Source organism: Magnolia sinica, chromosome 3, assembly GCF_029962835.1.
Source record: "Magnolia sinica isolate HGM2019 chromosome 3, MsV1, whole genome shotgun sequence".
NCBI classification, from domain to species: domain Eukaryota; kingdom Viridiplantae; phylum Streptophyta; class Magnoliopsida; order Magnoliales; family Magnoliaceae; genus Magnolia; species Magnolia sinica.
In genome coordinates, this window is record NC_080575.1 from 31,328,264 (window position 1) to 31,344,506 (window position 16,243).

The window sequence follows — 16,243 nt, forward strand, 5'->3', positions numbered from 1 at the left end:
CTTCAAGCTTATCTTCAAGGAGAGCCCTCCTTCATAAAGGAGTCCAAACCCCAATCGCCTCATGGCGGGAAAAGCAGTGAGAAACATAAATGTCTAGGTAGAGCAAACCTAGGAAAAAGATCTTGTAAACTCCACCTTCTTATCCACACATCTTTCCAAAATCTCATCCTTGAACCATCGCCCACCCCATAGCTCGCCCTACTTATAACCATGTCTTTAAAGCTTCAAGATATAGCTTTCTAGATCCCCGAGGCTCTCTACGAAGAACAACTACTGTGCCTCCCCCCTCCTATCCACACCGTAATTCCTACGAATGACTTCCTTCCACAAGCCCCCCTCTACCCAAATCTTTAAACCCATTTTCCCCAACAATGCTTCATTCACAGTACCTAGATAGCGGATCCCCACTCCCCATCTTCTTTGGGCCTAAAACATATTGACCCATTTCATGAGATGAAATTTTTTCTTGGCCTGGCAAAAAAAAAAAACTCTCCTAAACTTCTCAAGCATATTGAGCACCTCTTTCGACAACGAAAAAGTGACATGAAATATAATGGGAGATTTGACAAGGCTACTTTGATAAGAACAATTCTATTGGCCAAAGATTTATATATATATATATATATATATATATATAGGGAAAAGGTTCTATGCGGTCGAGCTCATGGGAACTTCCCATGAGGTCGAGTTGTGTGGGCCCCAACATGATGCGTGTCGAACATCTACCCTATCAGTCAGATGCACCATTCCATGGTGGGCCTAGGGCTTAAAAATCAAGTCAATCCGTGACTTGTGTGGGCCACACCACATGCAAAAGTTGAGAGGGGTTACCCTCCATTAAAACATTCATAATCATTTGTTGGGCCCACCGAGATGTGGTTCACAAATCCAGCCCATCCATTATGTGTGTCCCACTTAGATGAGGGGTCAAACCAAGTTTCAGATGCATCCAAATTTCTAGTGGACCCCATCAAGTGCTTTTATATGTTTTAGGTATGTCTTCACATGATTTTAGATGGTATGGCCCACCTGAGTTCCGTATACACGGTGTTGATGTTTGACACACATCACGGTGGGGCCCACACAGCTCGACCTCATGGGAAGTTCCCATGAGCTCGACCGCATAGAACCTTTTCCCATATATATATAGACACACACACACACACACACACACACACACACACACACACACACACAAACTGAAAGCTTCCTTTGGAACCTCCCTATAACCGGCTCACAGGTGCTTCTTCACATTCCGAATGCATAAAGGCAAACCCAAGTAGGTAGACAGAAATGATCCCACCTTTCAACCAAAAAACTAGAGCAAACCATCCAACTCCATAAGGATCCACAACTTAGATTTTTGAAGATTCACCAATAATCCCAACATTTTGAAGAAGAAAATAGCATTCTGAAGGATGTCAACATAAATAAAATCCGGCTCACAAACTAGCAATGTGTCGTTCGAAAACTATAGGTGCTATATTTGGAGCTCCCCCTATTCACCCTGAAGCCATTAAACAAAACTTCTACCACCCCTTTAGATAACAACCTACTTAGAGCTTCTGCCACCACCACGAAGACAAAAGGAGAGAGGGGATCCCCTTATCTAAGGCCCCTTGCCGACTTGAGAAAGCCTTTGGGAGAACCATTCACAGGAACGGAAAACTTAGCCAAGCCCACATATTCTTGAATCCACCTTTTCTATTTAGCCCCAAACCCTAACCAACCAAACATATAATCCAAAAAGGGCAAATTGACATGGGCATAAGCTTTTTCAAGGTCCAACTTGCACACCACTCCCCCAACCCCCTCTCTAAACTATGAGTTGATGATTTCATTAACAATCAGCGACTATCAAGAATTTGCCTACCTACCACGAACGCACCTTGTACATTAGAGACAATGCGATCAAGAACATACCAGAATCTAATGCAAGAACCTTCCTAAGTATCTTGTAAGGAGCGTTGATCGGGCGGGAATCTTTAAGGGATTTGGCTCCAGCCTTTTAGGAATCAAGGCTATAAAGGAAGCGCTTGATTCCAACGCAGGTTTCCCATTATCGGAGAACTCACAAATGAAGGCCGTTGGCTCCTTTAGCATATCTCAAAAAACTTGGAAAGCAGCAATTGGAAATGCATCGGGGCTTGGCATTTTATCCCTACCCAGCTCTTGAGTGGCAGCTTTGACCTCCTCGTCTGATATGGCCCTTTCTAACAAGGGTGCCTCTTCGTCCAAAAGAGCCTCAAAGGCAAAAATATCCAGTTTTGGCCTCACAACTAGGGGGCCTGACGATAAATCCCCTTAAAAGGACAATAGCTTTGCACACCTCCTCTTTCCCTTCTTTTTGAACACCCTCAACCATAATACTATAAATTTATTTGCTCGACCCCTCATGCTAGCAATTCCGTGGAAGAATTTCGTATTCTTATGCCCCTCCTTAAGCCAAGTCACCCTGAAAGGCTGTTTCCACTTGATTTCCTCCTACTTCAAAAAATTGTTATACTGCTTGAGGGAGTCCCTACAAACCCTTCCATCATCAGACAGTTTAGACCCTTCTTGAATATCTAAAGCTTGAATTTCAGCCAGCACACCCTCCAAAGCAGACTATTACAAAAAAATTTCCTCCCACTGAGACATCTTCCCTTTCAAGAGATGAAATTTCTGAAAATGGACATAACCCGGCCGCCCCGAAACATGATAGGAATCCCACCACAGCTTGAATAAATCCCTGAATCCCTCCATCTCGAGCCAAGCTGGCTCAAATCTAAAAATGAAATAGGAAAATGTAGAGATAAAACAATGCAGACCACAACAGGATTAGATGCAACTCCAAACGACTGTTGGACATCACACAACTACAAAGCCCATCTTATCTCAATGTCATACGCCCCATCTGCTGCAGTTTTTTATTTGGGGAATTATCCATATTGGTGTATAACAAACCAGTCCGATATAACAGAGTCTTGCTCAGTTACAAAATACTATCTCAAATGGTAAATATGAAAAAAAGAAAAAAGAAAAAAGAAAAAGAGAGAGAGAGAGAGAGAGAGAGAGAGAGAGAGAGAGAGAGAGAGAGAGTAAAGAAGTGCAAAAAACCTAGAATAGAACCCATGCTGTGAGGATGGATTAACAAATCTACAGATATTCCACAAATAAGGATCAATATATCAATGGATATTCGTATTCCAGAAAAGAGAAGGATATCAATTCCTTCCAAGCCATTTAAATACTATTAGAAACTTCAACACTTCATAACCACCAAAATTACAAATGCACCAACATCAATCAAGCTACACATCTACAGACAACAATAGGGAGAAAAGACCAAATAATCCCGCGAGCAAAGATGCTTAAAGAAATTTGCAATCGAAATCGACTCAGATATCATCACCAAAGAGAAAATACTGCTCCCAAAGTGTCAAGATTTGTTATGCATTTTGTTTTCCACACTCTTTCTTTCATAAATAAATTCAATCACAAAAGAAATAAGGAAACCACGGGCACAGAAATTTCATCCTAGTAGAACAGAACCTGCCATTTGGATATAATAATAATAATAATCTACGATTTCAACCGACAAAAGATAATTAGGGTATTAGATTCCTATTTGAGGTTTGCTAAATCAAAGCATCATTTACATATTTACTCTTCTTGTGGAACCTCAGGCTCTACCAAGCTTATCATGTAACATTAAATTAGTGGATTCAAGATAATCAACAAGTGTTGCGTGACCACAAATCCAAGGAAACGCTGACAAACATGGAAGTGTATTTTCAAAAGGCTGAATAAGCCAGAAACAAAGTAGGAAGAAAGAACAATTCCAAAATGGCCATATCAGCATCAGAAAACAAAAGCAAATTTGCAATAAAATTATGCACGTGCTACTGAAAAGAAAAAAAAAAATAAGAATAAGAAGAAAAGACAAACTGCCACCAGACTAAACCACCTACCCTGAGTTGCAATACAAAGACGAACAAGAGACTGATGAAGAAACATTCTCACAGAATTGTGAATGTTTAATCAGAGATGCATTCCTTGACTTCTTTAGGTTGATTTGGTGTAGAAACGGACGGCAATTGCCAAACCCAAGATCAGTAGGGGAACGAGGAACTGGAGAAGCTTGATGATGAACTCGGAGGTTTTGTCCTGGTTGTAGTGAGGCTGCTTGGGAGGAGTATATTTAGGCTTGTTGGGGATGGTTGATGCATCTATCTCCCCAACGTAGAATTCATCCATCATTGCTCTTGCACTGGTACTGTGCCCGACATCCTCAAAGTCATCGGTTGCATCTTTCCCTGTTGAACCATGAATCATTTGGCCCATAGATAACCTTATTATAAGAAATAAATGGGGCTAAAAGAAGCACACCCTTGGGTTTGCACAAGTAGAGAAGGCATGGAATTCAATGGAGATCCTTACCAGTTGCCGACAACAAAACCTCATCTCCCCCAGGATGGTCCTCCAAGAACTTGGTTACATCATATACCTGTTCCCGACAAAAAAATATGCGAAATTCATGGATACATACGAATCGAAGAAAATATATTGAAATTTCAAACACAACTTCAAATAGGCAGAGCAGCATACATAGATGGCCTCCTCATCCACTATGAACTCAAGGTACATGTTTCAGAGGAAGATCAGCTGCAACTCCCCACCAAGCAGTTCAGATTGAAATTTGTTTCTAAGCTTTTAGTCAGGTCATAAGCAATCTTCAAGTAGATTTATCAAGCCCTTCCTCACGCCGGTCCTATTTGTTCTTACTTGATGTGTTTCTTTTGCCAAGTGCATAGCTTATTACAAATCATATCATGAGACGGTTGTAGGAGTTTCGGACAGGTATTTCTTTTGAGATTTCAACATTCTTACTGTGCACGAAATGTTTATCGCAGCCACATTGGAATTAAATTGCTTCAGCCAGCATATAACACTTCAATTTTAACTTTGATTGTGGTTAGATATGTCATTAAGGCTCCTTTGTTATTGGAGATAACAGTTTCTATTAGATTTCATGTAGTTTGAAATGAAAGCAGGCAACATCTGTATGTTGAAAGCAATTTGTAGTAAGCACAAGAAGCAGCACAATCCAATCAATTATTTTTCCTTACATTATATCGGCTGGTTATATAAAGCAGAACTCCATTTAAAAGCACCACTTCTTTTTTTCTTTATTTACTTTTTCTGAGAAAATGATCAACAAACCAATCACAACAATATATTGTTCTGATCATGGTTTTGAATATCAGTATCAGCGGGCATATCATCCAGTTTAAAAACCAATACAATAGGTGTCGCGTATCGGAATAGGCCCCGTGTCGGACCGTATTAGACAAATTTCTTCTTTTTATTGGCCAAAAAAAAAAAAAATTGTGTGTGGGGGGGGGTGGGGTGAGTGGGTGGGTAATGAGATATCATTTGGTTTTTTTTTTTTTATGAATGTGTATTCTGATTCCTTCGTAATTATACAATCTGTTAGGTTGACCTACTGTAAGTTGTGATGTTGCGTCTTTTGGTTATAAATTGTGGATGTTTCATTTCCACAAACTGATTTTTGAAACAAATAAAAATATTTGAAATTTGTCAAAAAAAGAACTGAAATACATTTATTTATTTTTAACATCAGATAAGATGGTAGATCCATGTTCAAAAAACATAAATATAAGTTCAAACAACATAAATTTATCAAACCAACTCCGATGAGGAGTCATGTGATATGATGCTTGTGTGTCAACGATCCACTCATCTCTAAGATTGTCATACAAGTGTCCGACCATAGACACAGACAGAACATCACCTCCACTTGTTTCTTCATCAGATGTGACAACATTGATCTCCCTGGAAGAAGCCTCCGAGTTTTCTTTCTTTGCTTTAGGATTTGTGCAATCCTTTTTCATGTGTCCATTCATCCCACAGTTCCAGCACTTTAGTTTTCCTTTGCCCTTGCCATTGGATTTGGATCTAGGTCTTGAAGATCTTGTACCTCGCTCAGTATTTCTTCCCCTCGTAAACAGTGCATTGGAAGATGTCCCCATGCCGCCATTTAGCTTGATGTCCCCATGCCGCCATTTAGCTTTCTCATGGCCTTCCCTTGAAGGGCTGAGATAACAATGTTGACACTCGGGGTTTTATTTACAGCGCACATTGTGTCCCTAATTGATTCATACGATGCCGAAAGAGAATTCAACAACATACATGCTTATTCCTCATCTTTGATCACTTCCTCCATATCCAGCAGTTTGCAAACCAATTTATTAAAGTTGCTGATGTGGGCCTCCAGATCTCCACCCTCTGTCATCTTAAAGGTGTACCACTATAGCTTCAAGTGTATGCGATTTTCAGAGGATTTTTTCACATAGATATCCTCTAACTTCGCCCATAAACTAGCCGCAGTTTTCTCCCTCAAAACATTGTAGAGAACCTCATCTATGAGTGGTAAACGGATGGAAGTTAAAGCATTCATATCAAGAATATTCTAGTCTTCACCATTCATAGTCGATTTTCGCTCCTCAAGAGCCCTAACTTTACCTTGCTTGGTTAATAGACTAATCATCTTGATTTTCCATAACTCAAAATTATTTTTGCCCGAGTACTTCTCAATATCAAACTTGGTGTTTCCCATTGATGTTAATCCTACAAATTCAAATCCGTGCCCCAACGATTGCTCTGATACCTCTTGTTGGGTTTTGGACTGCGGAATCACACAAAGATAGATATAAGATAGCAATCCAAGAACACCAAGCAAACACAAGAGAACACAAAGATTTAACGTGGAAAACCCTTTCGAGAAAAAACCACGACACAAAGCGACAAATCTTCACTATGAAAGCAGAAATTACAAAGAAAAAGGACTTACCAGACTTGAGCAATCCTCAAATCTCTCCCTTACTCCACCCTTTTAAAAACCCTAGAACCCTTTTAGAAAGCCTTAGAATCCCTTAGAATACCTCACAATCCCTTTTACACCCATATATATAGTTTTAGAAAGAATCTCAAACAAAATCGAAAAGAATCATAAACGAAATCATAAACAAATCCCACACTTTCGCAGTTGCACGAAAAATCTGCGCAGAATCTGATTAGATTTAAGGCATCAAATACAACAATCTCATCCCTCGCCGGATCCAATCCACTCATGATTTGAATATGGTACCGCAAGATTGTGATGATGGTCTACAACCATTGCATGTTCCCTTTATTATTATCTTCATTATGATGTGGAATGTGAATATTTTAATTGATTTGCTTAGTTTATTTCGTTAGATCATTTTTGTGCTCACACATGCATTCTAGTTAGATCGTCCTGCATCAAATTTGGTATCAAAGCTTTAGGTTTTGCATGGTTTTTGTTAGATCGAGTTATCTGAACTTAGGATCATCTATTTTCTCATCTAGGATTGTCTAGATAATTCCATATCTACATCCCACAGAAATTGCGAACCTGATTTTTCATATTCACAGTCTTGTGAGATATAAATCTGAATTTCCAGATTTGTGTTTTCATTCTAGTTAAATCTGAAAATTTGCAGCATTCATACATCGTATAGAAATAGGAGCATACATCCAAATTGAGGTCTGTCCAAACCTTAGAGTCGAGTTTAGGAATTTTGAGTTAGAGTTTTTGGTGTACACCCACTAGAAGTGGTAAGGGTTTTGGTCAACATCCCATCATGAGTAACGAGCAATTAAGCGACCACCTTGCTCAATTACTTCAAAAGATAACTGTCATAGAGACATCCAACAAAAATATTGAACGAAAACTGACCGCCACTGAGGCTAGACTTGAGCGATTAGAGGCATCCTAAAGGGAGAACCCCACTATTGGGGGAGATGTGTAGTCGCAAGCAGGTGGTGTTGGTGAGGGGCCAGCCCCAAGACAAACCCCCACCAATGGCGGGCATGTGGGTAGAGAACGGGCATATCAGGACCGCTTTGATCCTGACGAGAGGACCACGAAGAATGTGAGAATTGATGCCCCAAGCTTTAATGGTCGCTTTGACCCCAAGGCATTCCTTGATTGGTTAGCTGGCATGGACCACTATTTTGAGTGAGATGAGATGTCAGAGAACCGACAAGTGCGGTTTACCAAACTGAAGCTTGTGGGGCAAGCGAAGATGTATTGGACCAATAATGAGCGTAGGATTGAACGGGTGGGAGGAGCTCCCGTTACCCAATGGAGCGAGATGAAAACTATGCTAAGAGAGAAGTACCTTCCTCTCTCTTATCGCCAGAAGCTCCTGGAACAATGGCAATCTTTATGCCAAGGATCCATGCCTGTCACAGAATACATCACAAAATTTGAAGAATTTATGATGCGGTGTAACATTGAGGAAGACCCTCTAGTAACGCCCACGCGTTTCAAGACGGGCCTTCAATCGGATCTTCAGCATGAGCTTTAGGCTCGTCTCATGACAAATTTGGACGAGATGTACTAAGTGGTGCAGAAATTAGAGCAGTATCTGAAGACTCCTGTCACAACATGGTTTGATTCCCGAGACTGTAACGTTAGGACTGGTTCTCAAGGAACTAGACTAAACATTGGTAATCAACCCAAGGCGCAGGTGAATGTTCCGCCTAGTCCCAGGGATGACAAGAGAAAAGGCGTCCTTGGTGCTGGTCCAAGTGAAGGATAGAATGTGCGATGTTACGAATGTGAAAATATTAGTCATTTTGCAACTCAATGTCCCACTAGAGCAAAGGAAAAGCCTTAGTCATAGGCGATTCCCAAGATAGCGAGTATGATCAGGGCAACTCTGAAGTCGAAGAATATCGGCCCCTAGGATCATTGAGTGATGAGGATGAGGTGGGTGATATGCCACACTAGCAGTTGTCAGGTGTGTGCTAGCTCAGACTAGAAGTAGTGTTGATTGGCGTCACAACACTATCTTCTGCACGATCGCCAAGTGTGGCGAGAAAAATCATAAGGTGATAGTGGATAGTGGGAGTTGCCAGAATGTAGTTTCCACTCGCACCTTAGGTCGTCTAAAGTTAGAGGCCACCCCTCATCTTAACCCGTACAAAGTCTCATGGGTAGACAAGACTTCCCTTCCTATCACCCATCGAGTTCGGGTCTCTTATAAGGAGTCCCTATGGTATGATGTGTTGCCCATGGATGTAGGTCACATCATCCTAGGCAGACCGTGGCTATTCGATAATGACGTCATGATCTACGGTCATTCTAATGCGTGTACCTTCATGCATAATGGCAAGAAGATCAAAATTAATCCTATGCCACCACAAAACACTGCACAGAAAAAAGGTAAGAAGGCTAGTGAGCCTAAAGAAGTGAGGAAATCCACACCCAAGTCTCTCCACATCATCACAGCTAAAGAGTTTGAAAGAAAGACTGAGGAGGATTCTATGGTGTATGCCTTAGTGGCTAGAGAGGCCACACTAGAGGTACTAGTAGGGTTACCCCACGAGGTAGCCCCGATCTTAGAGGAGTATAGAGATGTATTCCCTGAGGATTTGCCGGATGAGTTGCCACCCATGAGGGACATCCAGCATGCCATTGATCTTGTCCCTAGGTCGACTCTACCAAATCTTCCTCACTATATGATGAACCTGCAGAGCATGCAGAGTTGAAGAAGCGAGTAGCTGAGCTCCTGCGAAAGGGTTTCATCTAGGAGAGCATGAGCCTGTGTGTCGTACCCGCTTTACTGACACCTAAGAAAGATGGTACTTGACGCATGTGTGTGGACAGTAGAGCCATCAACAAAATCACAGCAAGTATAGGTTTCTCATACCTAGGCTTGATGACATGTTAGACATGATGGCTAAATTCACCATTTTCTCCAAAATATATCTCAAGAGTGGGTATCACCAAATCTGTATACGCCCCGGTGATGAATGGAAGACAGCGTTCAAGACGAAGGATGGGCTATATGAGTAGTTGGTCATGCCTTTTGGCTTGACTAACGCACCCAGCACTTTCATGCGGGTGATGACCCAGGTCTTGAGACCGTTCATGGAAAAATTCTTAGTGGTATACTTCGACAATACCTTGATCTATAACACCACTAGAGAATCACACCTTGAACATTTGAAGTTGGCCTGTAGCGTCCTTAGGGCGGAAAAATTATACGCTAATCTTAAGAAATGTTCGTTCATGTCCAGTCAGGTTGTGTTCTTAGGGTTTATAGTGTCAGCAGAAGGGATGTGTGCAGACCTAAAGAAAGTTAAGGCCATAGTTGATTGGCCTGAACTAAGGAACATCCATTAAGTGCGAAGCTTCCATAGCTTAACGACATTCTATCGTCGGCTCATCAAGAGTTTTAGCACAATTATGGCTCCCATTACAGAGTGTATAAAGAAGGGAGAATTTGTGTGGTTGAAAACCGCAGTTAAGGCTTTCAAAGAAATTAAGGGCGAGATGGTCGAAGCTCCCATCATGCACTTTCCCGAGTTTTCTAAAGTCTTTGAAGTTGCGTGTGATGCATCTGGTGTTGGTATAGGTGGAGTCCTGAGTCAAGAGAGTCATCATGTTGCCTATTTCAGTGAGAAACTGAATGAAGCAAAACAAAAATACTCTACCTATGATAAGGAATTCTATGCGATAGTGCAGTCTTTGAAACATTGGTGCCACTACCTCATACCTTAGGAATTTGTCTTATTCTCTGATCATGAGGCCTTATGTTATCTTCACTCCCAGAAGAAACTTAACCCAAGCCATTCTAAGTGGGTTGCGTTCCTTCAAGAGTTCATTTGTCTTGAAACACAAGGCCGGAGTATAAAATAAACCAGCCAATGCCCTTAGTCGTAAAGTGGTGTTGCTTAATTCTTTGAGTGTAGGAGTTGTCGGCTTTGAGCAAATGAGAGATGAGTACCCCACATGTCCAGATTTTGGGAGTATGTATACGTCACTCTCGAGTGATCAGCATAGTGCGAGGGATTTCGTTTTGAGAGATGGATTCTTTTTTAAAGGAAATCATTTATGTATTCCACATACGTCCCTCCATGAATTTCTCGTCTGGGAGCTTCATTCGGGAGGGATAGCTGGCCACTTTGGCCGCGATAAGACTATTGCCCTCATAGAGGATTGTTTTTACTGGCGAAATCTCAAGCGAGATGTCGCCAAAATTTTAGGGCAGTGTGGAACGTGTCAAATGGCGAGGCAGCAAAAGAAAAATTCTGGATTATATACGCCATTACCTGTGCCACATGCTTCATAGCAAGACATTAGCATGGATTTCATGCTTGGGCTTCCCAAGACGATTAAAAGCACGATTCCATTTTTGTTATTGTGGACCGCTCGTCTAAGATGGCGCATTTCATCCGATGTTCTAAAACTTCGGATGCATCTAATATTGCTAAGGTCTTTTTCGATGGTGTGGTCCGACTCTATGGTTTACCTAAGACCATAGTGTCTGACCGTGATGTCAGATTCACCAGCTATTTTTGGAAGACACTATGGCACATGATGGGAACACGTTTGCAGTTTTCTACTACATACCACCCCCAAACTGATGGCCAAACTGAGGTGGTTAATCGCAGCCTTGGAAACCTCCTACGATGCTTAGTGGGTGAACTTGTGAAAACTTGGGATTTGATTCTACCTGTAGCCGAGTTCGCCTACAACAGTTTAGTCAATAGATCTACACGATTGAGTCCATTTGAAATTGTTAGTGGGTACAAACCTCGGATGCCCATAGACTTGTTACCCATGTCCGTTACACAAAGATCTTCTAAGTCAGCCGATGTATTTGCACAACACATTCATGATTTGCATACACATGTTAGACAGCGAATAAATGTGAGTAATGATAATTATAAATGTTCAGCTAACCAACATAGTAGGTGGACAGAATTTAGTGAAGGGGATTATGTAATGGTTAGGATTAGACCAGAGCAGTTTCTTTCGGATTCCGCTACGAAATTACAAGCTCGCAGTACTGGACTATTCAAAGTATTGCGTAAAATTGGGTCTAACGCGTACAGGGTAGACCTTCCACCTGAAATGGGAATAAATCCGACGATCAATGTGGAAGATCTAGTCCTCTGTCCTAACCCTTCCATTGTTTCTTCTTCCCACCCTTGGCCACTTTCCGATTTTACTTCTCAACCTACTCCACCCCTTCCACCATCAATTGACCATAAGGAAGAGATTGAAGGGATAGTGGACGAGGAGATTGTTTCCACACGAGATGAGGGCTTCCAAAGGTACCTTGTCAAATGGAAGAACAAGCCACCATTCGATTTCACGTGGCTTACAGAAGTGAAACTGCAGCGGATTGATCAGGACCTTCTCGAGACGCACAAAAGTTTTAACTCGTCGGAGCCGAGTTCTTCTCACCCGAGGGGAGTTGATGTGGACATCAGACCCTTCAAAGTTTACCAAAGACGAAGGCGGCCGATGAATACATCTTTATGGCTCGATGATGGTTACATGCACAACTAAATGATGATTTTGAAGATTTGATTACATTCACAAATAAATGAAGATTTTGAAGATTTGATTACATTTACAACTTAAGGATGATTTTGAAGACCTTACATGTCCTTAGATCAATTGAAGGCCCCACATTAAAAGGACACACTTGTAGGATGAGTTAGAAGACTAATTTGTTATGCATGATTTTTTATTTATTTTTTTTAGAAGGCTTTGTTTTGCACCCTCTTTTTCTTTTTTTCTTTTTTACATTTGTTATAGAGGTATTTTAGTCATTTCCTTTTAAATCCGAATTTTATAAATGGGGTGCTTTCTACCCTAAACCTAATGATATTTCTTTAATGAAAACTTGGTGCCTCCTTCCCCTTTCTCTCTGTGGTGAGTTCTTCTTTTCCCCTAATATCCTCTTCTTCTAACTTCTATTTCTAGCCCTCCAACCTTCTTCTTCTCTTTCCACGCCTAGTCCTTTTTTTTTTCTAGTTGCTATTGACCCTGAAAGTCTGAGAATTGATCCCAACCCTCTCTCAGATTTTCCAGTCGTACTTATTCCAGATATCCTTAGATTTCCTAGACTAGAGAAGCTGCCTTGATTGTTGGATTAAAACCGCGCAAGATTGGGTCCCATCCCTCGCCGGATCCAATCCACGCATGATTTGAATACAGTACCGCAGGATTGTGATGATGGTCTGCAACCATTGCATGTTCCCTTTATTATTATCTCCACTATGATGTGGAATGTGAATATTTTAATTGATTTGCTTAGTCTATTTCGCTGGATCATTTTTTTTGCTCACACATGCATTCTAGTTAGACCGTCCTGCATCACGCACCCAAGAATCTCGGTGGATGGGCCAAGGGCACCTAGAAATCGAGGTCAGGGTGTGACATAACTACTGCAGCAACTCCTGAATTTTTTATGGTTAATTTATTGCTGGAAATTCTCCACAAATGAGTGATAATTAATGCAAAGCCAAAAACTTTGGATCATGGCTATTCCTAGTGATCATTATCATGTAAAGTGATCATGATTGTGTAAAGATATCACATAGAGTCAACTACCCTATGACTATTGTGCATGACAAAGAATGGTGGGAATCAATCCCAATTGATAGGAAGGAGAACATGCATGTGATGTTGTAACTAAGGAGGAAATAACATGTAGACACCCAGTTTGTAATTCATTCTTCAGTTGGTTCTAATTTGGTTTGAGAGGTTCGTTAATTCAGTTTGATCCAAGAAATGGTGACATTACCTTGCCCCATGTATTTGCGGCCAACCCATCTTTTTTTTTTAATATTTTATTTCATAGCATTTCTTTAGATAATTAACTTTTTCTCACATCCCAAAAAAGAGCAATTTAACTCCCTTTTTCACCTACAGATGAGGCCACTTTTGATAATTTTGCCAAAATTAAAATGCATTCATTAACAATGACAAGACTCAGTTAAGTTTGTTATTACCTATGATCTACGTAGATTTTCTATTTCTTTTTAAATTTATAAGGGGAAAAAAAAATGTTTGTATGATACCTTTCGGGCTTTCTCACTGTAAACATGAGGTCCATAATTTGTTAATTTAAACCACCAATATTATTGATAAAAAGTAAGCTATTGTGTTACAGGCCACACTATGGATGATCCATGCACCAAAGGACGTGACTTGCATGTGCCCAATGGTCACAAGAAGTTCCTGTGGTCGGAAGTTATGTGGGACCCACAAAGATGCCCCTGATAAATCCACTTTGTCCATCAATTTCTCATGACCACCATAGGAAGGAGCCCAAAACTCAGCACCACACGAAACAGTGTGGATTGAACATCCACCATTGGAAACTTTGTGAGGGCCACAGAAGCTTTGTATCAGGAAGATAGTTGTGCCTACAGTTTATTTGAGTGGTAGTAACCCTACGAATGGTTTGGATGGCATTCAAACATCATGGTCGGCTCAAAGAAGGTTTCAACGGTAGATGTTTCGTTCTCATTGTTTCATGTGTTGTGGCCCCACTGAGTTTTGGATCTGCCTGATTTTTCGATTCCTATCCTATTGTGGTCTTTCGTAACTGATGGACGGAGTGGATTTGTAATGGGCATCTCTGTGGGCCACACATAGCTTCTGACCACAGTAACTTCTTGTGGCTAGGGGCACAGGCAAGTAGCGTCCCACACCAAAAATTTTCTTTCAAATTGAAAAATCCTGACCCTTCAATAGGTGTCCCAAGAAAAAGATGGTTGAGAAAGAAAATACAGCAATGGCCTACATTTGCCCTTAAAAGGCCGTACAGCCAGGATCTTCCAATGTAAGGAATTTTGCTGCATGGGTCATCCCTTTTAAGGCCATCATAGCAGCCCTTCCAAACCATGGTCCCCACATACACAGGCAGAAAGCCCAACCAGTGTCCACTTCTTCGCCCGACCACCGCATAATCCCTCGCCTCTTTAATAATCTCTTTTTAGTTCCCTCATTTTCATATAAATTGCTCATGTTTCGTTCTCAGTCTAAATAATTCATTAGAAATTGTGAATTAACCCAAAACAAACAGCGAATTGTAAAACACGCCGGTTTGCAATTCGTAATAGGACATTCGCAAATTAGTAAACGAAGGACCTGTCTAAAACGGAAGAGATGTTGACTCTTCTGGATTTTTTTTATTCAAACAGTACTGGAACCAAAGAGAGTAAGATTTTTTGGGAATCCGATGTACAAGCTATCCTACTGAAAATCCTCGGAGAAGTTAGGGAAAGACAATGCAAGGGATGATAATTTCTTCAAAAGATTCCGAACACCAACTGTGACATCAAATGCAAACTGACTAATTCAGCAGCAATACCAACAAATCCATTAGATGGATAAAATTCGTTTTGGATCATATACCGATCTGAGACATTTCAAAACAATGAATTCACGAGAGAGAGAGAGAGAGAGAGAGAGAGAGAGAGTACCTTGCCGCTTATGATGAGCCAGCAATCCTTGTTTGTGTTGTGCTTGGAAACATCTTCCAAGGTGAATACCTTATCGTCTGCACCCATCTCAGAGATAGAGAGAGAGAGTATTGAGGGAGGGAGGGAGAACGGGAGATCAGATCAGGTGAGGCGCCGTTCAAGAAAAGCAGATGAACCGGCGTTATTGCGGAGGTGTTGACTGGAGGAGAGCAGTGTGACAAATACTGCCGATATTTTCAAAATATCGCAATAATTTCGTTTGAGTCGCCGGATTTTCCGAGATATAGAGAGAGCGGAATGCCACCTACGCACCGGTTCGCGAACCTTAGGGTCACCACGATGTTTGTGAGAAATCCATCCCTTCCGTTCTTTTTTCCTCTATTGTACCGCACGAGAGGAAACGATGGAGATTCAGTGATTACCGTTAAAACATTCATTCATGTCACACTAGGAAAGTTTCAATAATAAGAAAGTCTTTCCTAAGTTTTCCATCTGTTATAGCCTACTTGAGTTTTGAATTTGTCTCATTTTTTTGTTCTACTTGCTTAAATTTTCTGGCAAAACAGATGTGCGGAATGGATTTCTTTCAAACATTAAGGTGGGCCCTAGATGTCATCCAGCACATTGAACTTCCTACTACATGCTTTCGTAGGAAACGTACGCGGATTAATATACTGAAACGTTCGTAGCGAAATCGGATTGCGTACTGAGTTACTCATACACTTTTATCGGAAGCAAGTGTACCTCACAAAATAGCCGCGCTGTTGACGTCAACAAGTTCCTTGAGTCAAGGTATGTGTTATATCTAAATTGTCCATCTATTTGAGTAGCTCGTCTTAAGGATTGAGATAAAAAATAAGACAGATCTAACTATCAATTATCTAAACTGTCCCTCTACTTGAGTAGCTCGACTTAA

General features: G+C 41.0%; 1 protein-coding gene across 2 annotated transcripts; it reads right to left on the bottom strand.

Moving 5' to 3' along the window:
• Positions 1 to 3,651: 3,651 nt before the first annotated feature.
• On the bottom strand, positions 3,652 to 15,615 carry LOC131239781 (cytochrome b5-like). 2 transcript variants are annotated; one of them, XM_058237654.1, is made up of 3 exons: positions 15,328 to 15,615; positions 4,423 to 4,489; positions 3,652 to 4,298 (listed from the first exon to the last, which is right to left on the bottom strand). In XM_058237654.1, exons 1-3 carry the CDS (start codon positions 15,412 to 15,414, stop codon positions 4,048 to 4,050), a joined length of 405 nt encoding a protein of 134 aa, XP_058093637.1. In that variant the 5' UTR covers positions 15,415 to 15,615; the 3' UTR covers positions 3,652 to 4,047. The 2 variants fall into 2 exon arrangements, with proteins under 2 accessions (XP_058093637.1, XP_058093638.1); XM_058237655.1 differs by lacking the exon at positions 15,328 to 15,615 and adding an exon at positions 4,591 to 5,098.
• Between the last annotated feature and the right edge of the window lie 628 nt (positions 15,616 to 16,243).

Bases quoted from the DNA above. Each gene is read 5' to 3' on its own strand.
- LOC131239781 (XM_058237654.1), bottom strand. From the start codon at position 15,414: ATGGGTGCAGACGATAAGGTATTCACCTTGGAAGATGTTTCCAAGCAC. The intron at 4,490-15,327 runs GTACTCTCTCTC...TGTCGGGAACAG, and splicing joins GGCTCATCATAAGCGGCAAG to GTATATGATGTAACCAAGTT. The intron at 4,299-4,422 runs GTAAGGATCTCC...ATGGTTCAACAG, and splicing joins GGTTTTGTTGTCGGCAACTG to GGAAAGATGCAACCGATGAC.